Here is a 23,872-nt window from a genome sequence, read left to right as displayed (position 1 = left end):
CTTGTTTATGTTCGTGGAGGATCAACGCGCACTTGAAGTTTTCTAGAGAAAAGTGTTGCGCACTGTCCATGTCGGGTTGCAGATGGAAGACGGTATATGGAGGAGGCGAATGAATTACGAGTTGCATCTGCCTTTTGGAGAACTATCTATCGATCACATCGCGAAAATAAAATCGGACGACTGTGGTGGGCCGGACACGTAGACAGGATGTTGGATAGTCCGATAGAAACAAGAAGGCGAAGTTCGCAGCGTGCACGGTGAACCGATCGGGTAGGGGACGATTTACGGAACCCCCGTAGATTGCGTGGTTGGTGACGTGCAACCATGGATCGAGTTGAATGGAGTGGACTTTTATGTACTGCAGAGGCCACTCCGGCCTTAAAATGAGTAAATAAATAAATAATAACCGCACCACTTAGCTCACGAGTGAATGTGTTTTAGGTTTGTCACGTAATTCTTTATTGTTTTGGGAGGAAATATTTAGTAATGAGCGAAAAGGACCAACAAAATGGTGCCAACCAGAACGGAGGATCCGCAATGAATCATCAATGGCTCCGTGAGTGAATTAAGCTCAGATCGGATGAAGCGTTGCTGACTGAGGATCGCGGTGAAATCTCGCGTGGGCACATCTTCGAATCTACACGCCCGATTCAAACAATCACTCAGAGACTGAGTAAAATTGTATTGCCGTCTCTTTTTTTCTCACGGAAATCTAACTAATTTTTCGTAAAAAGTGGAACTACTCATAATTTGTGTAGTTCCACTTTTTACGAAAAATGAGTAAGATTTCCGTGAGAAAAAAAAGAGACGGCAGTACAATTTTACTCAGTCTCTTAGTGCTTTGAAACGGGTGTGTATACCATTTCGTCGAAGGGACATTTGGTCGAATGGACATTTAGTCGAAAATGATTTTATAGTCCACTAGAGACGTATGATGTTTGGTCGAAAGTACACTACGTCGAAAAAAAATTTGATCGAAAGCGAATTTCCGAATGAACAATTTTGGTACATTTGGTCGAATGACGTTCCGTCAAATGGATGCTTGAACGAAACGAACTTTAGTCATAATAATAATAATATTTAGAAAAATAAATAATTTATTGCGGTGTTTCCCCAAGCAGCACACATATTCCACATAGGTTACTGCAACTTATATGTGACCGGATTCAGTCACAATCAAGTTGCTGCAACCATTCGTGTTTGACTTGTGTTGCTCGGGTCAAGCAGTCATATAATTATTGCTCCAATACTGCCCACAGAGTTATGGGTTTATAATAAAAAAAAAATATTCCCGACTAAATGTCAAACATCGAAAAGTCCCAAAGCTGACTACGATGAATTATTGGAAAATAACATTGATTGTTTTTTTGGTTTTTGAGCTTGTGACAAAAAATAGAATAAAGGGTAACTAATTAGTACATCCTTGCATCATGTGTATTATTTATTCAAATTTACCCGAAAATCTATTAACTATTTATCCATTTTACTAAATTACCTATTACCGACTTAAATTCGCTTTCAATATTCGACTAAATGTCCAATCGACTAAATGTCTTTTCGACTAAATGTGTTTTCGACTAGATGTCCATTCGACTAAATGTCCATTCGACCAAATGTACCTTAGACCAAATGTCCTTTCGACTAAATGTCATTCGACTGAACGTCATTTGACGAATTGTCTATTGTCGATGCAGATAAAATCAATAACATGTATAAACTTGTCTTAACTACGTCGCTCGACTGAAACGTCGCTGGTCGCTGGCGACCCTTTCCAGTAAGCGTTCATTCACAAATTACATAACGCTAAAATAGACCATTTTCAACCCCCACCCACCCCCTCGTAACGTGTTTTGTATGGAAGGTTTCTAAAATGTGTATGGGCCGTAACGTTCGGACAGTCACCATCCCACCCCTTAAAGCGTTATATAATTTGTGAATAGGCCCTAAGTGCTCCAGCGACGCAGGCAAATTCAATGCAGCACAAAACTGGAAAGTGCTCGCTGGTCGAGCGACGCGACGGTCCAGCGACGTTCCAGCGATGACTCGAATAGCCAATATCTTCTATAGGACTCTACACGCTTAGAAAAAAGTACCTAATATTAGGTACTTTTCACTCAAATCGGAGGTTCAGTGTGGGAACCCAAAATTAGGTATTTTTTTCTTGGAATTAAGTAAAATTCACTTAATATTAAGTAAAATATACTTAATTTTAAACAGAAACTAGCCAAAAGTTAAGTAGATTTTACTCAACTTTTGTAAACATGGGATTACTTAACGTTGGGTTCCCACACTTTAGTGCTCATGTTGAGTAGTTTTGCTCATCATTTTATGACAACAAAGCGAAGTGGAAGGGAGATGCAAGATAAAAAAGTACCTAAAATTAGGTACCTGTTTTCTAACCGTGTATACCATTTCGTCGAATGACATTAAGTCGAAAGACATATAGTCGAAAGGACATTACGTCGAATGGACATTTGGTTGAATGGACTTTTAGTCGAAAATAAATTTTAGGCCACTAGAGACTTAGGACATTTGGTCGAATGACGAATGGTCGAAAGGACAGTACGTCGAATGGACATTTAGTCAAAAGTATAGACAGTGGAATATATAGATGAGCGAAAATAAATCCTCTGTCTCCAAACGAACTGTCAAACGTGTCTCCAAACGAGCATGACATCACGATTTCAATGGAAACGTTAAGGACTGTGACGTCATATACGCGTGTGCACGGGCAAAAAAGGAACTCAGCCATGCTCATCTATAGATTCTGCTATCTATAGTTAAAAGCAGATTTTAGGATGAAGAATTTTTGTACATTTGGTCGAAAGTGAATTTTCTAAAGATCAATCATGGTATGTTTAATCTTATGACTTTTTTTTCTCGAATGGATATTTGAAAGCAAGCAACTTTGACAATAATAATTGAAAACTAAATTATGTATTGCGGTGTTTAAAAAAATCACGTAATTATTGTTCCAATATTGTCCAATTGTCGGGGCCCCCCTTAGCCGTGCGGTAAGATGCGCGGCTACAAAGCAAGACCATGCTGAGGGTGGCTGGGTTCGATTCCCGGTGCCGGTCTAGCCAATTTTCGGATTGGAAATTGTCTCGACTTCCCTGGGCATAAAAATATCATCGTGTTAGCCTCATGATATACGAATGCAAAAATGGTAACCTGGCTTAGAAACCTCGCAGTTAATAACTGTGGAAGTGCTTAATGAACACTAAGCTGCGAGGCGGCTCTGTCCCAGTGTGGGGATGTAATGCCAATATGAAGAAGAATATTGTCCAAACAATGATAAGTTCATTATAAAAAATCACGTAAATAAAGCAATAAAAAAATGATAAGTTCATAAAAAAAATCTAGGAAAACGGTAGATATGTTTCGTCAATTGACAGTTGGTTGGAAAGGTATTACGTTGAATAGACATTAGGTCAAATGGCCATTTGGTCTAAACTAAGTTTTCGGCCAACTTGTTTCCCATTTGCATTCTTATTAGCTTATAGATTACTGTGACATATTCCAACGTGGTCGACTGAGAACAATGGGACTGACTGTAAACATCGAAGCAGTTTTGTTGAACATGACCAGCTGGAGAGCTGAGAAGAATGAAAAAAGTATGTAAACATGAGGGGGGCTGGCGGCAACTATCACAATCTTCAAGAGAAATGGGCACGGTAGCCAACAGCGAAATCGAAAGCGAATTCTGAGTACGACTTAATTTATTTCATAAGAGTATAAATGATGAAAAAACGTCGCAAAATATATTGTATTATTTAATCAAATTTAACTAAAAATCTATTGACTAATTATTTATTTTACTAAATTACATAAGGCCGTTACAAATATTTAATTAACTTTTTGTCGTAGTGGTCTCCGAAAGGTCAAGGGGGGGTGATAATAAAAATTAAATATTAAAATAATTGTTGCCCCCTCAAAATATAATTTTTTTGGCAAAAAATCCGAGGGGGGAGATAAAATAGTTTTTAAATATTTGTATCGGCCTAAATTACTACTGAAATTCATTTTCAACATTCGACCAAATTCGACTAAACGTCATTCAACGAAATGTCTCAAAGCCCCCACTTACTGTCTCAAAGCCCTTCTATAGGACTATGAAGCCGGTTTCCAGATAGTTGCTTGTGTTACACATTTGGTGAGATTGTTTCAATTTACACTCTTATTTCGTGTGAAAGAAAAACTAAATACGCGCTGGATTTGATAATTTGGAATTATCCATTTGATAATTGATAATGGCAGCATAAACAGGCGGATGTTATTATAAGCAAAAGTGACATCGGACTGGTCATGAAACAACACGCAGTCTTTAGAGCTGCAATACTAGCACTTTTTCATTCCCGGATTAAATTTTTTTTATTCCTTTCTTTATTTGGTAGGCACTCTGTGTTACTTAACCGCTACTGTGCCGGAATCTACTGTGGTATTCTGCTGCCAGAATCCACACAGAATCTATTTTTAGATTTTTCCATTATTCATTGTTGTTGTCGTTGCTGGTCCATCTCACCGTGAGTCCATTGTGTCCATTTGTCCGTGTCGTGAATCCAATGATCGTTGCATTGTTCGGTTGCCATTTATCCGGGTACGTTGGAGGAATGCCTCCGAGAAGAACAATTTGTCAGTCGTCATCAGGCAGTCGTAACGGTAAGAGCGCTCCCCAATACGCCACCGTATAGGCTGCGTATCTGGCGACTGACGAGGGTTTGGTGGAGGGGCTGGGAATCGAACCCATGACCATTCGCTTGTGGAGCGAACGTGTAGCCAACTACGCTACGGGACCCCCCAAACCCGGATTAAATCTAACTGTTTAAACAGACAGCTTTCTTCCATAACGTCACAACCAGACAGTGGGGGTACACACACGCACCTCGCCCTAAACTTTATTGAGTTTTAAAGTTTTCACAACCAGGCAGTGATGGGAAATGTCATAAAAATGTCAATGGATTGCTATTACTAATTTGCTAATAACTTTTTCAAATAGGAGTATTTTTGATAACATGTAATGCTTAAAGGATCTTAGAACTTTGTCGAACAGATTATTGTACTGTTGTTGTGTGAAGAATGAGAACGAAATTTAAAGAATGCCACGGAATGTCATGACTTTAATGTCATTTGACAGTAATTGGGATCTCATGCCACCATTTTCAGATTTAGAGCAATGAGCTATTAGAAAAAGTTATTGCATCCTTTAGGGTCTACATGTTTATATAAAAACACAATTGTAAATAACTTGATTTGGAAAATGTATTGCAGGTAACCACTTTCCCTTCGATGGGACTCGAACCCGAACCCGAACTACAGTATGCTAGACTGGTGCTTTAACCAACTAAGCTACGAAGGACCTCCGTCGGCCTTCGCAACCTAGCGGCTACTGAACGAGCTCGAGATTCCCAAATTGGACGCATAGTCAAATCACTCGCAATCCATTTCTCAAGCCAACACTTCCACATGTGTATAATAGAATGTCTGGTGGCTCGAAGTGTTGCTCCCACCTGGCAGTCACTTCGGTTTTATCTGTCAGCAAATTCCCTTGTTGGTCGTTGCACATGACGGGAGATGGCGCTGTATTTCTCCACACGCCATTGACAGATTCATAGAGGAGCGTGAGTATTTGAACGTGTACTATACACATGTGGCAGTGTTGGCTTGGGAATCTCGGTCTCGTTCAGTAGCCACTAAATTGCGAAGCCGACGGAGGTCCTTGGTAGCTTAGTTGGTTAAAGCACCAGTCTAGCGTACTGTAGGGTCATGGGTTCGAGTCCCATCGAAGGGAAAGTGGTTACCAATACATTTTCCAAATCAATATCTTCCACATAACGTACATACCCAACAAACAACGACAAGCTACAAATAAGCAACTAGGTTGAATTATTGTTTATTTGTGATCTTCGTAGCTGAATAAAATGGATGCTGAATAATTCGCTAGACAGATTTCATTTCAGCATTTAATCTAACTAATATTCGACATGACCTATTTATTTGTTTACTACCTTTATTTGAAGTCGAACTAACGTTTCGTTTTATCACATTTCAGCACATTGGGGAAGTTTAACAATGTGCTGAACTAATGATTTTTAAAGTTCTCTGTTCGACTATGATGCGATGCTCTGACAGGGTGGTCGAATTGCGTTTAAATAGTAAGTTAGTAAGCAAGCATTAGACATCCTACTTAACATTGGTCCTTCTTAACTATTGGATTTCACATTTATCTGATCTATCGCACAGTGGAAAAAAACATTATGCTTTTTCAGTTTGAGAGAAAATCTGGATTCTAAATCTGGAAAATTTGATTTATAAGAAAAATGGATGCTGAATAATACAAATAGACATCAATAAATCAATAAAGACAATAAAAAGACAATAAAATAATGATTTATTTTCAAGACATGCTTTTTTATATTCGTCTTTTTATAGCTGTCGGAAATTATAACGAACAAAACTGCTGGAGCAATAACAAAAATCATGCGTTCATGCGGAAATAAATTTACTAAAAGCCGGACATAACCACGTTGAATAACGTCGGAAAATTATTGAATCTTTGATGTGAGGAATCTCACCATTACCGCATGGATGATGATCTTTATTGCGGAGAAATTGGAATAATCTTAGCATTTGACAATCATATCGCAACCGTTTATCAAGAGATTCTGAGGAAGGCCGAATATACATTGATTTTATTTTCATAAATTCATAAATAGCATTGAGGATGGATTTTATTTTATCGTTTATCGACATTATTTTTACGTATTTTTCCTAGTGTGCGATGGTTATGACTGGCTGAACAATGGTTGAAATAAAAATCTTGTTCAGTTATTAACAAACTGGTTTGACAGATCGACTTATTGAATAAGAGTCCAATTATGATTCATATTCAGCAATAATATTATTTATGTTATGCATTGAGTGAGCCATATCTAACAAATCAAGGATGGCGGATGACAACGTTACCGGCGGATGATCAAATGACAGCAGTTCGAGACCCGATTTAGGAAAATTTTAAAATGATTATATGAAAATAGCAATTGCTTAAAAATATGTTCATTGGAGATCTTTATGATGTTTTACCTTCTATGCGTTATTATTTTCGAAGAATTCACATGTAGCTGAATTGGGGCTTAGTAAAATGCATATTAAAGGTTTAACGAATCAGTTAATAAAGTTGTTTTTCAAAATGAGATGTTGTAGTTGTATAACTTCGCCAAAATTGTGTGAACAAAGCTTGAACAGAAGTTGTGATAAGAAATAGTACAGACATAATTCAACACAGCGCTGAATTAAATCATCACACTGATCAGGGTGTCGACTCAAATTTGAGAATAAAATTCCCTGACTTTCCCTGACTTTCCAGACCATTCCTCGAAAAATTCCAGGTATGAAAAATGTTTTTTTCAATTCCTAGAAGCGCTTGAAAATCTCTGCATGTATAAACCCTTGAAGTCCATTATGAGTTCCTGAGCTACTGGAAGCCTAATCACCTCTAGAAACAGAACATTGAGGATTTGGAGAATATCGTTGGCAATTCTGGTCGTTCATAAAGATTCTAGTTAAGGCGCAGAACTCCTGATTTTTTTTCATAATTCACCTCTTTCCAAAATTAGCTCCAATTAATGTTATAAGTTTTCTAGTACCTTCATCCACCATTGGGAATTCTCACGGACTCACTGGTGTCGCAATAGACCTCCAATACTACTGACGGACTTCTTCAAATCATTTTCATTATCTTTCTTGAAATTTGTGTGAAATCTTGTATCCTTTGACACGACTTTTGAACTCTTTCCTATCCATCGTGGAAGCTTTTAGAAATCCTTCTAATGCCGTTAAAAAATCTTACGGATTAGATGAACATCGAGAAACCTTCATGGCTCTCAAGTATACTTACGAAGTAAGTAGGTACCTATTCTTATTCACTCTCTGTGGAGTTTATGGACTTCTAAAAATAGTTAAGGACTGCTTGCAATCTTCCAGATAATCATGAATACAATCCCTACAAGCTCACATAAATCATTGCAGCACTTATAGTAAGCCTAACAAAATATTCTAACCACTGCAATACCTTAAATAACTTGGTTTGATTGAACACAGTCAGGTCGTTAATTTACAATGTTATGGAAACTCATATGTGAATATGTACGTTATGTGGAAGATATTGATTTGAAAAATGTATTGGAGGTAACCACTTTCCCTTCGATGGGACTCGAACCCATGACCCTACAGTACGCTAGACTGGTGCTTTAACCAACTAAGCTACGAAGGACCTCCGTCGGCCTTCGCAACCTAGCGGCTACTGAACGAGCTCGAGATTCCCAAATTGGACGCATAGTCAAATCACTCGCAATCCATTTCTCAAGCCAATACTTCCACATGTGTATTGTACACGTCCACATTAGAGGAGCGTGAGTATTTAGAATGTCTGGCGGCTATACATTCTTCATCAGCAACGGTACAGATCAAGTGAGGATGTGTAAGCATTTGCCAGTCGGTCGTCAAGCTCAGACCCGACCGCATTGCGTAGGCAAGAGCACGCAACTCATGTTCAGTTCAATCAAAGTTAATTGCCTATTTCCGGCGATTAAACCACCCGACTTGGACGTTAATTTACAATGTTATGGAAACTCATATGTGAATATGTACGTTATGTGGAAGATATTGATTTGAAAAATGTATTGGAGGTAACCACTTTCCCTTTGATGGGACTCGAACCCATGACCCTACAGTACGCTAGACTGGTGCTTTAACCAACTAAGCTACGAAGGACCTCCGTCGGCCTTCGCAACCTAGCGGCTACTGAACGAGCTCGAGATTCCCAAATTGGACGCATAGTCAAATCACTCGCAATCCATTTCTCAAGCCAATACTTCCACATGCGTATTGTACACGTCCACATTAGAGGAGCGTGAGTATTTAGAATGTCTGGCGGCTATACACATTTCTTCATCAGCAACGGTACTGATCAAGTGAGGTTGTGTAAGCATTTGCCAGTCGGTCGTCAAGCTCAGACCCGACCGCATTGCGTAGGCAAGAGCACGCAACTCAGGTTCAGTTCAATCAAAGTTAATTGCCTATTTCCGGGGATTAAACCACCCGACTTGGACGTTAATTTACAATGTTATGGAAACTCATATGTGAATATGTACGTTATGTGGAAGATATTGATTTGAAAAATGTATTGGAGGTAACCACTTTCCCTTCGATGGGACTCGAACCCATGACCCTACAGTACGCTAGACTGGTGCTTTAACCAACTAAGCTACGAAGGACCTCCGTCGGCCTTCGCAACCTAGCGGCTACTGAACGAGCTCGAGATTCCCAAATTGGACGCATAGTCAAATCACTCGCAATCCATTTCTCAAGCCAATACTTCCACATGTGTATTGTACACGTCCACATTAGAGGAGCGTGAGTATTTAGAATGTCTGGCGGCTATACACATTCTTCATCAGCAACGGTACTGATCAAGTGAGGTTGTGTAAGCATTTGCCAGTCGGTCGTCAAGCTCAGACCCGACCGCATTGCGTAGGCAAGAGCACGCAACTCAGGTTCAGTTCAATCAAAGTTAATTGCCTATTTCCGGGGATTAAACCACCCGACTTGGACGTTAATTTACAATGTTATGAAACTCATATGTGAATATGTACGTTATGTGGAAGATATTGATTTGAAAAATGTATTGGAGGTAACCACTTTCCCTTCGATGGGACTCGAACCCATGACCCTACAGTACGCTAGACTGGTGCTTTAACCAACTAAGCTACGAAGGACCTCCGTCGGCCTTCGCAACCTAGCGGCTACTGAACGAGCTCGAGATTCCCAAATATCTTCCACATAACGTACATATTCACATATGAGTTTCCATAACATTGTAAATTAACGTCCAAGTCGGGTGGTTTAATCCCCGGAAATAGGCAATTAACTTTGATTGAACAGTCAGGTCGTTAATTTTTTGTCGATTATGGCCTTCGGATTAAATAAAACAATGGTCCCATGGAAAAATATCCAAAAATTGGTGTTTTTTTAAAAAGGCATTAACTAGTCTGAAATGCTAAGGGGAGTTAAACCATCATTGTTTTATTTATAGAGAATTGCAACAAGCAATGAAACTTAATAAGGAACATCTCATAGAGTTTTTTGAAGAACTCGTGGAAATATGTTAGCAGATTCCACTGCATATTTTTATATGAATCCTTTCACGAAGACATTCTATTCAAATTTGAGTAAATACCATACCAAGTTTTTGGAGCGGAGCTTTTGAAAAAATCTACTAAACATCCATCGAGGAGCCAGGAGCCATCCTTTGGGATTGTTCTATGTTTCAGTGAGAATTCTGAAGTAATTTCTGAACAAAATTCTCAAAGATCAACCAGAATACTTCATGATAAAATTGTTTTATAAAAATCAAAAGTAGCGAATGTAAAACTGAAACATTACCATTGACAACAACATCAACCTCCTCTTGCGTCCGAGCATTATTATGGAGTATCGAGTAACGTTTAATGTGACCATCGCCACCTACGTACATGAGGTAGTCCATATGATGCTTTTATCCACTATCATTTTCTCTACATGACCATTAATTTGACCACCTAAGGACGCGAGGATCGACCAATGACTTTATAAGCCCATCATCAAATGGAAGTTCACGTAATGTTTTAAAATATTACCCTCCGAATCATGTTTGGAGATGAGGCCGATGCTGTAGAGTGCCGTCACAAGTCAACAAAGATACTATTCGGGGTTTTCGTTTAACAAGCTTCCAAATATCCAGTTGTTGATTGTAGGTTGAACATGTTTGATGATTGTTTGTTGAACTGTTCTGAACTATGGCCTATTTTAGCCATATGATTCAGTTTCGACTGCTTTCACTAGATAATTTTTTGGGCGTCACATTTTTATCAAAAGGAAATGTACTATAGGTATTAGATGTTTTAGAGATTATTAGAGCATTAAATGAAATTTTGCTATATCATAGGGTCTTCAAATTATTTTACAAGGAATAACTCTTGCGATTGAAAATCATCATCAAAGTATTTGAACGAACTTTCAGAACTTCTTTTGTTTGATGGAAACATGACTCAAACGCTAATAATAAGGAAACTGCAAAAAAATCAAATTGACTCCAATACAAAACCATTCCAACTAAAAAATCTAAAATATTAAAGGGGACTTTAAAAAACTATTTGGATCAGGTATCAAAAGTGGCCATTTGAGCAATATGGCTTTGGAACCACTGTTATTGTTTAGTTATTAATAGAAACAAACTCGATTTCCATGGGGGACATGTAAAGGGCCCGGAGTAGACTTCTGGTCTAGAGACTGCCAACGGCCACACAAAAAAAGCATTATAGCTTGATAGTGGAGGTGGTTGTCGACTGTAACTGCCTCGGAGTATTGTTTATCGGCTATGCAGTCTGATGACCAGCAGTTATACTAATTCCGATCCGACATTTCAGTACCTTCATTGGTCCTTTTTCAATGGAATAAAATTGGTTCAGAATTTCATTGTCATAAGTGTCCTTAGTTTAGTATATTGCTCGAATTTAAAAAAATCACTATAAATTCGCAATATTTGTTTTTGTGATTTTTTTCCCTGACCTCAATCAAATTTCCCTGACTTTCCCTGACATTCCAGGTCCAAAATGAAATTCCCTGACTTTCCCTGACTTTCCAGGTTTTTCCAGGTAGTCGACACCCTGCTGATGTTAGTTCAACTAGTGAATGTTTGTTGGGTATTCACATATGAGTTTTCACAACATTGTAAATTAATGTCTAAGTCGGGTGGTTTAATCCCCAATAGGCAATTACCTTTGATTGAACTTGTGAAAAAAGTTATTAGCAAATTAGTCCCATGACATCGAAATGACATTTCCCATCACTGTTCACAACATACTACAAAAACTAACTTTTGAATAGCATTACAAAGAGACTGTTCTACAACACAATCATATTACCATTTTGTTATCTCGTGTCTTCTACATTTAAGCTTGTTAGAACATTAGGAGTACCTACGATAACTCTTACCTTTTAGCAAGCGAGTGCGCAACGAGCGCGTCCAGTTCGCGCCGTTTGCGCATCTTTTTGCCGCCGACCCGTAGCGGCACCGTGACGTGCCCAACGGATTCCATTTCGAGCTGGTAGAGGCTGGAAGTTTCTTTGAAGGACACCTTCGTCGGGCTGGCACCGTGTTGGTAATGCTGATGGTAGCTGTAGCGTTTGGCACGAATGTTGGTGGTGGCGCTTGTTGTAGCGTAGCAGAAGCAGTTGCGAAGCGAGGGTCTCCTTCGAGCTATTGTGGTAACAGTTGTAGCACTTGAAGGTGGTTACTTGTTTTGAGAAGATAAACAGATTTGTACCAGCCGGAAAGGCGACTTACAGCCGAAGATTCACATTGTCGGAGGAAAAATATGCGTCGCACTTCTATCGCTTAGCGAATTTCATTTCCCTACTCACTGTAAGATTCGTTGCTTCACTACTTAAATCGGGTTCTCATACCACTGCTGAAATAGAAACGAAATTCAATCTATCTGGATCGATATCAACAGGTTACGGCTGGGGAAGGTCACGTGAATGATGAATGTATTTCATCCAGACACAAAAATATCAACCGTGACGGAGCACAATTATCGTTTGAACACGAAAATCCTATCTGGCTATGTGTCCCTCGGGTCGAGTGATGACGAAATTGGATGGACCAGGACAGGACACGAAAGGATGCTCCGAGAAAGGCGAGTTATTTTTCAACACCTCACGCCGGTGGGGTTTGTGTTTCGCCGTTGTCGTGGCTGTGATCCAGTTGAGCTTCGTTTCTATTCCAAGAACGAAGAGATCGAATATAGTCATAGATTGATGTAAATGTAAGATTGATTAATGTTCAAAGTCCAGTTACATATTGATATGCAATGCTTTCTCTTTCTACACATGCCGAAGTTATGGGTTATGATAAAGGAATAATTGATTTTCGTACCCAACGTAACCAACGCAATTGCTCGAAGTGATACGAATTATTTTTATGCGATGTTGATTTGCGCGGACACATCACTTATTTAATCTCTTTGGAAATTGTTATTTACATAGCTCCGTGCAATAATTTACAAAATAATTTGTTGCTCGGATTCAATCTAATCAAACAAAAGTTGAACGGCTTACTTTCCACTGACTGGGAGGTGATTTTGTGCTCGAAATAAACTTTCCAGAGCTACAACGCGGGGAGGTAATCAACGTTCCCATTTCTCCTTTCATGTCGTCATTATCGTCACCGCTTTGATTCCGCAAAACAAGGAACTTATTTTGCAAGCTACCGAAATTGAAAAACCACAACGAGCCAACTGAACAAGTACATGAGACGACTTCCGCTTTCGCTTTGATGATGCACCTTTGGTATTTACCTCTGGTGGTAACAAGGATTCAAATTGGTACTACTCTCGTTTAGTTGCCGGAAGTGACTATTTGCCATTAATGTTGGATTGAAGCACATTTTCACCATAGCATGAGAGGACTAAATCGGGCTTAAAGCCTTTCAAAAGTATGTCTTGGGAATTTCATCTGGGTTTGGCAAACTGTAAAAATAGATTTTTATTTTTTCAAAGGAAAGGATGACTTCGCAGTACCAAAGATAAATTTAATTATTTTAGGGAAAAAGGCATTTTCGTTGCATTTACAGACTAGGAAGGCAGATTTTAATCCTCTAGACCTACGGCGGATTGAAAATTGTTGGCGGTGACGTGTGTCATAACCATTAATGTAAAAGGTCGTGATCGTCATAAGACAGAGAGCAAAGCGCCTTTTTCTATCTCAGATGACCAAATGAAAGTATAGAGAGTTCTTTGATCAATTTCAGCAGTCATGAAAGGATGTTGTGACTTGTTTTAAAGTTTAAATCTCTAATTTATTTTAATAGATATAGGGTACGCAAATAGCAATGACTAGTCGATAAATTATTCATATTCCTTTAATCCACCGAATTGAAAGCGGTGATAAACAAAATAATAAAACAAAATATTTTGAGCTTTTAGTGGAATGTCTTTTCTTTTCATAAGACGAGTTCGAACAATTCCATTTAATTCCACCACTTGATTGTACCTTTGACAGATACGTATTTCGACATCAACAGTAAGGCCGCCTTCAGGGTCTCAAGCTTGACTCGACTTCGAAGTCGCATCAAGTTTGAGTTCCCTCGTTAAATCTACTGGACTTCGCCAGGAAATTTCATCGTATTTTCACAGAAAACTGTTAGGTTTTCTTTATTCCGTTTGTTTATTTGGTTGGCACTCTGTGTATTAGCCGCTACTTTGCCGAGATCTACTGTGGCATTTCTGTATTCTGGGAATCGAACCCATGACCATCCTCTTATAAGGCGAATGTGTAGCCTACTAGACCACGGAACCTCCAAAAAAATATTGTTTGATGTTTCTCAGGGATTCAAAAGGGATTTTTTTTTTGGAATTCGTTTGAAAAAAAATCTTTGGGATTTCCCATGCTTTGACCTGGAGCATATGGAGACGCATGGTACATTTGTGCATCAAATTCCAACACATTTTAGTAATGGCGGACGTATTACAAAGGTTTTCATAAATTGTATAAATTTATATTGCAAGACTTTGTATTGTTCATAATATGAATAGAAATCAGTAAATCAAACCATCGAATAATGTCCACCACACACACAGTGCACTGCAGTGTATGAAGGACTGTGGGACAAAATATCAAAAGCAATCTTCTTGATCGAAACAAAATTATGAAATATGTTAAAAATATAGTTCTTAACTAAAATATTGAATTTGAAGGTTCAGAAGCCTTGAGGCATAAAAGCTTTTTTCCAAAAGAAAAAAAACTCTTGGAAGTACTACGCGGTTCGAAAGCCTTCTCCTTTTAAGAGGCTTAGGGGGGTCCCGTAGCGTAGTTGGGTACATGTTCGCGGACGGTCATGGGTTCGATTCCCAGCCGTCACTGAAAAACGTGTTAGGGGATGGGGCGGCTATGGGGGACGCCCGTCCACTACGCTCAACCGTCAACCAGTAACTGCGACATATGACCCTCCTCAGATGTTAATTCATCTAAAAAATAATCGAACAATGGCAACCGAATCATGGCTTTACACAAACGGATCTAAATATAGTAGGGTAAAACGTCCTATCGTTGTGGTATGTCCTAATGTTGCGGTAGTGTTAAAGTAGTCCATTCTGGATATAATAGCATTAAAAAGAATTGTGGGTACGCTAAAACTCTTCGGATTAACGACTAGAACTACTTTTGTTTGACAAAATACCGTTCAAAATGATGAAAAATCAACATTTTTCGTTAAAAATATGAATCCTTTGAGCCTATTATTGCGGTAGTGCTAAGGTCCTATTGTTGCGGTATCGTTCTCCATAAGAATTACATGCAATACCACAACAATAGGACTGACCTTCAAAAAATATCGCAACGATAGGCAACTTCGTCCTATTGCGGTAGTTTGTTTTTAGTGTGATAAAAACAAAGCAACATAAGTTCAGCACAATTGACGTAATATTTACGAAACTATAGTTAACGAGCATCCTATACAACTACTATACAATGTGGAAATCGACCAACAGGTAATTTTTGGAGAATTTTTTAAATCAATTTTGTTTTGACACAGTGCTTAACCCCTCCATAATATGTCGTTTTACCCTAGATGGACAACCGGACTGCGACAGCGGAGCAACTGCTATGTTCACTTTTACGACGCCGATAAAGTAAAAGTGAATCAATCAGCACGATGACAGCACCAACATGTGTAACAGAGTGTATGTATTTAAGAGTAACGACACTGTCAGAATTGGAAAAAATTCATCTGTCATTCTCATATAAAATCCTGTTTCAAACGAGCAGAAGAGCTGTCAAATGCGGCACATGTCGCAACTCTTAATTACATACAATCTGATGTGTCAGTGTATGAAATTTACGAATGTAAATAATGGAAATAAAAAAATTACGCTGTTCTAATCGAACTAGAACAGTAGTGAAGATATGATCAACTCAATGAAGCTTAATGGGCGAAAGCGCTATAAAAAATATATTACTTTAAGAGGCTTGGAAACCTCCTTCCGAGGGGCTCTTTCAGTCAACCCCCACAAGTGGCTCGGAAGCCAGTTTTTAAAAGGGTTGGAAGCACAGTTTCAGGAGGCTCGGAAGCTCTATTTTCAAAAGGATGCCAATTTTCGAGAGGCTCGGATGCCCTCTTTCAAGTGGCTAGGAAACTTTCTATCAAGTTGCTCGGAATTCTTTCAAGGAACTTGGAAGCCTACTTTCAAACGGCTCAGCAACGTTTTTTAAGAGAATCAAAGTCATCTTTCAAGAACCTCAGAAGCCCACTTTCAAGAGATTCGGAAGTCAAAAAGGTAAAAAGCTCTCATTCAAGAGCTCAGATGCCTCTTTTTCAAGGTATCAAGCCTTCTTTTCAACAGGGTTAGAACCCTTTGGAATTCTTCTTTCAAGAAGCTTGGAAGTCTACTATCAAAAGGCTCAGCAACGTCATTTGTTAGTCAAAGCCTCATTTCAAGAGGCTCTAAAGCCCACTTTCAAGTGGCTCGGAAACTTTCTTTGGGGGAGCTCGGAAGTCTTCCTTCGAGAAGCTTTGAAGCCTACATTAAAAAGGCTCAGAAACGTAATTTCAAGATCCCCAAAGCCTCGTTCATTTCAAGAGGCTTTAAGAGGCTCGGAAGCCTCTGTTCAAAAGGGTCGGAAGCCCAGTTTCAGGAAGCTCGAAAGCCCACTTTCAAGAGGCTTGGAAACTTCCTTTCGAGTGACTTGGAATTCTTCTTTCAAGAAGCTTAGAAGCTTACTTTCAAAAGGTTCAGAAACGTCATTTCAAGATGCTCAAAAGTCTCTTTTCAATATGTTCCAGCCCTCCCGTCCTACTTAGTCATGCTTGGTCGACAACTAAGAAGCTTTGTTCAAATGCAAACAATATTTTCGTTTATTTTGGCTGTTATATGTGTGGATGTGAGCGTGTATGTATGTACAAAAAGTAGGGCACCGTACGGTCGAACACCTTTATAGTCTCTTAAAATGCACCATAGTTACTATCAACTCCCCCAAAGCCAACATTTTGCGCTCCTGCAGGTGCAGAGACATAGACTGCTTTTATGCTTTATCATATTTTTATTTCTATCATTGTTTTGTGAAATCATGAAGTTTAAAGTGTCACACAACCTGTTTTGACTTAAATTTGTAAATGGCCACTACTTCCGGGGACAGCTGATTAGGATAATTCTAGAACCGTGCTGAGGATTGAATAAAATCCAGTGTGAATTGGGACCCATCTGGATCGAATGCATTTTATTGCGAAAGAATCGTCAAGATTAAACATTCTGACAATTACTCGCTATGGAAATATTTAAACCCATATTTTTGTGAGCATTAGCCTCTAATTTAGCATCCATTTTTCTTGAACGCAAGGTCCATAGTTACTGTAATTAAAAAATGTGATGAAAAAACAAGTCGAATCGAATGGAACACATACATACACAAGCGCACAGCCCAGACCAGGAGCTTCAAAAACAACAATGTCAACGGACACGCGCGGAAATCGAGATAGATACAATGAATCAAACTGACAGTTGACAATTGTGGCGATTGTATAACATTTCACCGACAACTATTTCGCGGAATTCAGTTTCGCGGTTGAACATTTCGCGGAATAACATTTGGCGGTTTGTAACTTTTCGCGGTACGACATTTGGCGGTTTGTACCTTTTCGCCGAATGACTTTTGGTGGAATGTACCATTTCGCGGAATGCACCATTTCGCGGAATATTAATAATAATAGCCTTTGTTCATTCAGCATTCCTAGAATTATTACTTGCGAGGTTTCTAAGCCAGGTTACCATTTTTTTTAATTCGTTGAACACGAGATTAACACGTTAAATCTTTTCTACCTAAAAAGCCGAAACAAATTTTTCGATAAATTTCCTGAACGGGGCCAGATATTGAACCAAGCCTCCTTCAGCATAGTCTTGCTTGGCAGCCACGCATCTTCCCGCACGGCTAAGGAAGGCCTCCCAGAATACTTAGAAGCAGTTTTCAAAATTTCAATTGTACCTTATACCGGGCAGATACATCCATTTAAAGAAGACGTTACCCCTCCTTTCGCCTTATATCGGGCACACGCGTTCATTTAAAGAAGGCATTATCAACTCATTTCGCCTTATACCGGGCAGATGCATCCATTTAAAGAAGGTGTTACCTCTACCTTCCCTCTATACCGGGCAGATGCATCCATTTAAAGAAGGCGTTACCTCTGCCTCTGCCTTATACCGGGCAGACGCGTTCTTTCAAAGAAGGCATTATCAACTCCTTTCGCCTTATACCGGGCAGATGCATCCATTGAAAGAAGCCGTTACTTCTCCCTTCGCCTTATACCGGGAAGACGTGTTCTTTGAAAGAAGACATTAGCAACTCCTTTCGCCTTATACCGGGCAGTAGATATGGTGGGGTTTCAGGTTTTGAAACTCGCAACCCGAATTGAACCCGAACCCGATTTGTTTGGGTCGGATTCAGGTTTGAAAAATTAGTACAATATCGGGTTCGGGTCCGGTATCTACGGGTTTAAAAAATAAAATACTGAAAATTATTTTATTCAGTTTTGTTAATTGTGAGGTTAGTTCTTTGTTTGGGCTGACATTTTTTTTCAATTTAAAGACAACCAAAAAATATCTAGTTTGAATTTTCCGGGGAAAACTTTTGTACGGGCTTAAATAATTAAATTATGTTGGGTTCGGGTCGAGAACGGGTTTACGAATGCAAAAATTTTCGGGTACGGGTCGGGTTCGGGTTTGTATAAGATAAAAAAAATGGCCTGCGTTTCATGTAATTAAGCAGAAATCGTTAAATATTTGAATGATAATTATTCTAACTGAATTCCGCCAAATGGCATTCCGCGGAATGATTTTCGGTGAAAAGGTACATTCCGCGAAATGTGTTTCGGAGAGTTGATACATTCCGCGAAATGTCGTACCGCGAAAAAAAATTCCGCGAAATGTTTTTCGGCGAAATAGTATACAACCGTTGTGGCATTCCACTCGTTGAGTAAAGCCGAGTGATACCGCCTTGAAATGGTTGGTGAGCTAATGCCACAGCTGCCTTCCATCCCGTAAAACCGTGGCAGGCCTTGGGGCGTGCCTTCCCAATCCAGCCGTCTGGCTTTAACCAACCAAATGGGTATAGGACCAGTTGATTCGGTCCTGGCTTACGCCGATCTGAACGACTGAACACCGAGGTATCATCCCCCGCATGGCCTCACTGCATCAGCAAAGATAACCATGGGAGCAAGAAGGCGACTACTCCAGCTGGGTTCGAGGCAGCCCTAAGGGGGACCCAACAGTCATGAATAAAGCTAAACCAACATACAAAGAAACGGAAGTAAGCCCCTTCACGATAAGAGGTTTGGAGAGACCTCCGCCCAACGCATCGGGTGCGAGAGAGATGGAGCTGAAGGGGACGAGTAGCGAAGTAGTCGTCGTGGAGAGTGATAACGATGCGCCAATAGTCGGCAAGAAGCAGCACAATACGGTGGAGATAGGGTCGAGTGGCGTCCTGCCAAGCTTAACCGTCGTTATGGTGCAATTCGATGACATTATCGACTTCACCAATGGACGGGGCAATATGTCAAGAGACCTGAAGCTGAACCTGCTTACGCTTCTCAATTTGGTTCTTGTTGCATAGCAGGAACAGGAAGTGCTTGCTGCTAGGCTGGAAGGTTGTGGCAAAGCGAAGAAGAGCACACAGACTGCTTCCTCCTCCTTCCATAGTACCACAACCATGGTACAGGAGGCGTTAGATTTTGCACTCAGCGTACAGACCAATCTGTCTAATAGATTCGGTAGGGAAACTACTGGAGAAGTTGAGAAGTTGGGAGCAGGCTCAGATGCTCTTTTCTGACTTGCGCTGATCTGGCTCTGAACACGTAAGTGTCAACCCTTTCATGGCCTCCCTGCATGCCGTAAGGCATGTAAAGATAACCATGGGATCATTAAAGGCGACTACTCCAGTAGGATTCGACGGCAGCCACAAGGGGACCCATGTACAATGAGTGAAACAAAACAAAATAATTCTTTTGACGATGCGTTAAGCATGGAGGTGGTAAACCCCTTTGCCAAGGGGGGTTTGGTGAGATCTCTTCCCAGGGAGGTGGAGAGCGGAGTGACGGAGGCTGCAACTAGCAGCACCGGAGTCTCCCCAGCAGGGACAGGGTATAGCCCTATCAGCACGCTCGGTGGGCCACTACCCGGGATGCGGGTGGTCGCCGAGCAACTCGATGATATCATCGAGCTCGCGAACGCAAGGCTGAACATCAGTTAGGAACTGAAACAGAACCTTCGGATGCTACGCCAGGCTGTTCGAGTCGCAAGACAAGAACAGGATGCGTTTATCAGGCGGGTGGTGGGAAGAGAGAAGGCCGACAAAAGTGCTCAAACCAATGCCTTCTCCTTCCTTGGTGGAGCGACCATGGCCCAAGAGGCGATTGATTTCGCCTTGACGGCCAATGAAGAAAAGACTGCGCCTAACCCGAAACGTCTCAGGCAGCAATCCGGCGAAGGCGCTTAGAGCAAAGCCAAACGACGTGCGACCATAAAGGGCAAACGTCGTTTGGACGGAGCAGATTGGGGTGCAGAAGAGCCCGAAGGGCGTCGACCCGAGAGGGTAACTTTTCGGCCCAAAAATGCGAAAGGCACCTACCAGGCGCAAATCGCTGGGCCGCAAGAAGGCACTCCTTAGCCGTGCGGTAAGACGCGCGGCTTCAAAGCAAGACCATACTGAGGGTGGCTGGGTTCGATTCCCGGTGCCGGTCTAGGCAATTTTTGGATTGGAAATTGTCTCGACTTCCCTGGGCATAAAAGTATCATCGTGCTAGCCTCATGATATACGAATGCAAAAATGGTCACCTGGCTTAGAAACCTTGCAGTTAATAACTGTGGAAGTGCTTAATGAACACTAAGCTGCGAGGCGGCTCTGTCTCAGTATGAGAATGTAATGCCAATAAGAAGAAGAAGAAGAAGCAAGAGGGTACCACCCAGTCTGTACCATCATCACAAGGGACCGAAAATCCTTGGTAGCTGGTCAATAGGGCAAAACGCATCTCAATCTGCAAAGAAAGCTAAGGACAGATGCGAGGCCTTGTTTGTGAAAACTGATAAGGAAAAGTACGCTTAAGTCCTTAAATTGATGCGGGCAGCCGAAAAGCTATCGGCGCTGGGTCAGGACGTGAGAAGCGTCCGGTGAAATGATTTTGGTTCTGAAACGCGAAGCGCAGGCTACTGTGACTGACTACAGGAAGCTGGCCCAAAAGGTTTTGGGTGACGACGACGAGGTAAGGTCGCTGGGAGCGGAGGTGACCCTCCAGTGCAACCAACTGGGGGAGGTCACGAATGCGGACGACATCGTCTCTGCCGTCAGAGACCAGAGCGGTATAGAGGTCGAGAAGACCTCTGTACGCCTAAGAGGCGGTCCCTTTGGCACGCAGGTAGCCTACCTTAGGTTACCGGTTGCGGAAGCCAAAAAGGTAATGGAGCGAGGGAAGTTGAAAATCGGCTGGTCAGTATGCCCAGTGAGCAAACTCCAGCCGCCTTCAGTGGACAGGTGCTATCGGTGCTTAGAGTTGGGGCACAAGTCATACAACTGTAAGGGCCCAGACCGTAGCAACATGTGTCGTCGTTGTGGTGAGGAAGGGTACAAGGCGCAGGAATGCGATAAAGCACCAAAGTGCCTCATCTGCGCCAGCAAAAAGCAAGCCTGTAACCACGTTATGGGTGGATCTTCGTGTCCCATCGGAGAGACAAATAAGAAGAAGCCGTGCAAGTAACACAGCTGAATCTTAACTGAATCTTAGCCGGTGGTAGCAGGAGATTTTAATGCTTGGACAGTGGAGTGGGGCAGCCGCTGCACAAATCGAAGTGATCAAGCGTTACTAGAGGCGCTAGCGAAGCTCGACGCAGTGCTAGTCAATGATGGTTCTGCTAGCACGTTCACGGGGTCGAGTCGTGGATTGACGTTACGTTTGTCAGTCCTGGTCTGGCATCACTGAACTGAGAAGGTCTAAGTGGGGATGCGTTGGTAGCTGTCCTACCACGCGAGTTCGACTCCACCATGCCGAGGAAAACCCTGCCGAGAAATGGCAGACGCCAGGTATACTGGTGGAGTCCCGAGATTACGGCCCTTCGATCAACCTGCCTCTAGGCTAGACGAAGGATGCAACATGCCCGCAACGAGGATGAAAGAGCGGACCGCCGTGAAGTGTTTAGAGTTGCGAAATTGGCCTTTAACGAGACCATCAAGAGCAGTAAGAGATCGTGTTTCGACAACCTATGCGAAGGAGCCAACGCGAATCCGTGGGGTGACGCCTACAGGATAGTGATGGCCAAGACCAAAGGGAGCTCTTCACCCCCCGAACGGTCCCCGGATAGGTTGGCGAGGATTATCGAGGTACTCTTCCCGTCCCGAACCATCGCGCTCTCGTTACACCGGCTTAGCCTGCCGGTGGTCCTGTACTGGATTTTGGAAAGCTATTTCCAGAACCGTGTACTATTATACGAGACCGATGCCGGTCAGAGAAGCGTTCCTATTACCGCAGGAGTTCCGCAAGGTTCAATAGTGGGCTCGGTATTATGTAACCTTATGTACGACGGGGTTCTGAAGCTAAAGTTCTCTCCTGGTGTAAAGATCGTCGGCTTCGCCGATGACGTTTACCTTGGAGGTCTACCGGGCGCCAATTTCCGAGGTAGCATGGTGGCGGATTGGATGAACGCTAGAGGCCTGGAGCTCGTCAAAAACCGCGGTCGGTTCAACATGCAATGATTCAAAAACACTTTTCAAATTTTTTGATGGGCCGCCCTCTTATTCGTTTCTATTTGATGTCCTGATATTCTGGACATGTGATCCGGAAGTTCCAGAGGACCACTAAGCTCGCCACCAGGTCCGGCAGAGATCAATGAGTTGTACTTGCATTGATTTTGCTGTCGGATTGCGATTACGAAAAATAATGCTGACTGATTGCATAAAAATAGCCCTTGTAAAAAACTCACTAAATCACACAATGTATGTGAGCGATTCCAAGCAACAGCATCAAAATTTAAGAAAATTTTTAAATCATGATTTTCTATTGAGTTGAAACTTTGCACAGTTTTTCAATTTCATCTAAATCGTCATTTTTCGATATCAAATCTTCATATTGAGTCACGACTAACTTTTCAAAAGGGTGTATGTGAAAATGGTTCAAAAATATTTAAAAAGCTGCACAGCAAAACGGAATGTTCGATTGTTATGATTTTTTCAGCAAAGTTAGACAACTAAATGGTGATTCTTAAGAAAATGTGCACAGTAAAAAAAAATTTTTGCCTTTAAAAATATCATTTTGTCACAAAAACTCAAATATCTCAAAACCCTATCTTTTTCGAACGTAATTTTTTAGGAAAACGGTCCATTATATTAGCTATCTACCATAAAAATTTGGTGATGGTAAACTAATAAACAAAAAAGTTATGACATTTCAAACATTTCACAATTTTCACATATAGTAAACAAAAAAAAATTTCCGTGTATTTTTTTTTCAAGAATCGCAGTTTGATGCTGATTTTATTGTTAAGGGCCTTGCGTGAGTTAAACAAGTTGTTTGTATGATATTCCATATTTATGTATTCATCGATATTATGTATATTATATGTATAAATATTATATGTATAAATAAATAAAAATGAATTAATATTATCCTAAGTATTAAATTAAATGTGGCAGTTACACAATGTTGTTATAGAAACTCTAAGAGTTTTGGGTTTGAATTTTGGTATGGGTTATGATATCATGAAAACAGTTTATTAATACTTATTTTTATTTATTTTTATTC

The 23,872-nt window shown here is 40.8% G+C and overlaps 1 protein-coding gene across 2 annotated transcripts in view; it reads right to left on the bottom strand.

Annotated features, from left to right (window-relative positions):
• The window catches only part of LOC134210584 (myosin heavy chain, embryonic smooth muscle isoform), a 90,125-nt gene that overhangs the window by 25,149 nt on the left and 41,104 nt on the right, over positions 1 to 23,872 (bottom strand). Inside the window, exon 2 of one of the 2 annotated variants that reach the window (XM_062686697.1) lies at positions 12,034 to 12,509. The exons of the other annotated variant lie outside the window; for it this stretch is intronic. Within the exon in view, the coding sequence (XP_062542681.1) occupies positions 12,034 to 12,137 (104 nt within the window). The 5' untranslated portion in view covers positions 12,138 to 12,509. The remainder of the gene's footprint in view (positions 1 to 12,033; positions 12,510 to 23,872) is intronic. 2 annotated transcript variants of the gene reach the window in all.

This window comes from Armigeres subalbatus, chromosome 2 (assembly GCF_024139115.2).
Source record: "Armigeres subalbatus isolate Guangzhou_Male chromosome 2, GZ_Asu_2, whole genome shotgun sequence".
In the NCBI taxonomy this organism is placed as follows: Eukaryota; Metazoa; Arthropoda; class Insecta; order Diptera; family Culicidae; genus Armigeres; species Armigeres subalbatus.
Note: the sequence above shows the minus strand (reverse complement) of the source record. Positions and strands in the feature narration are given on the sequence as shown.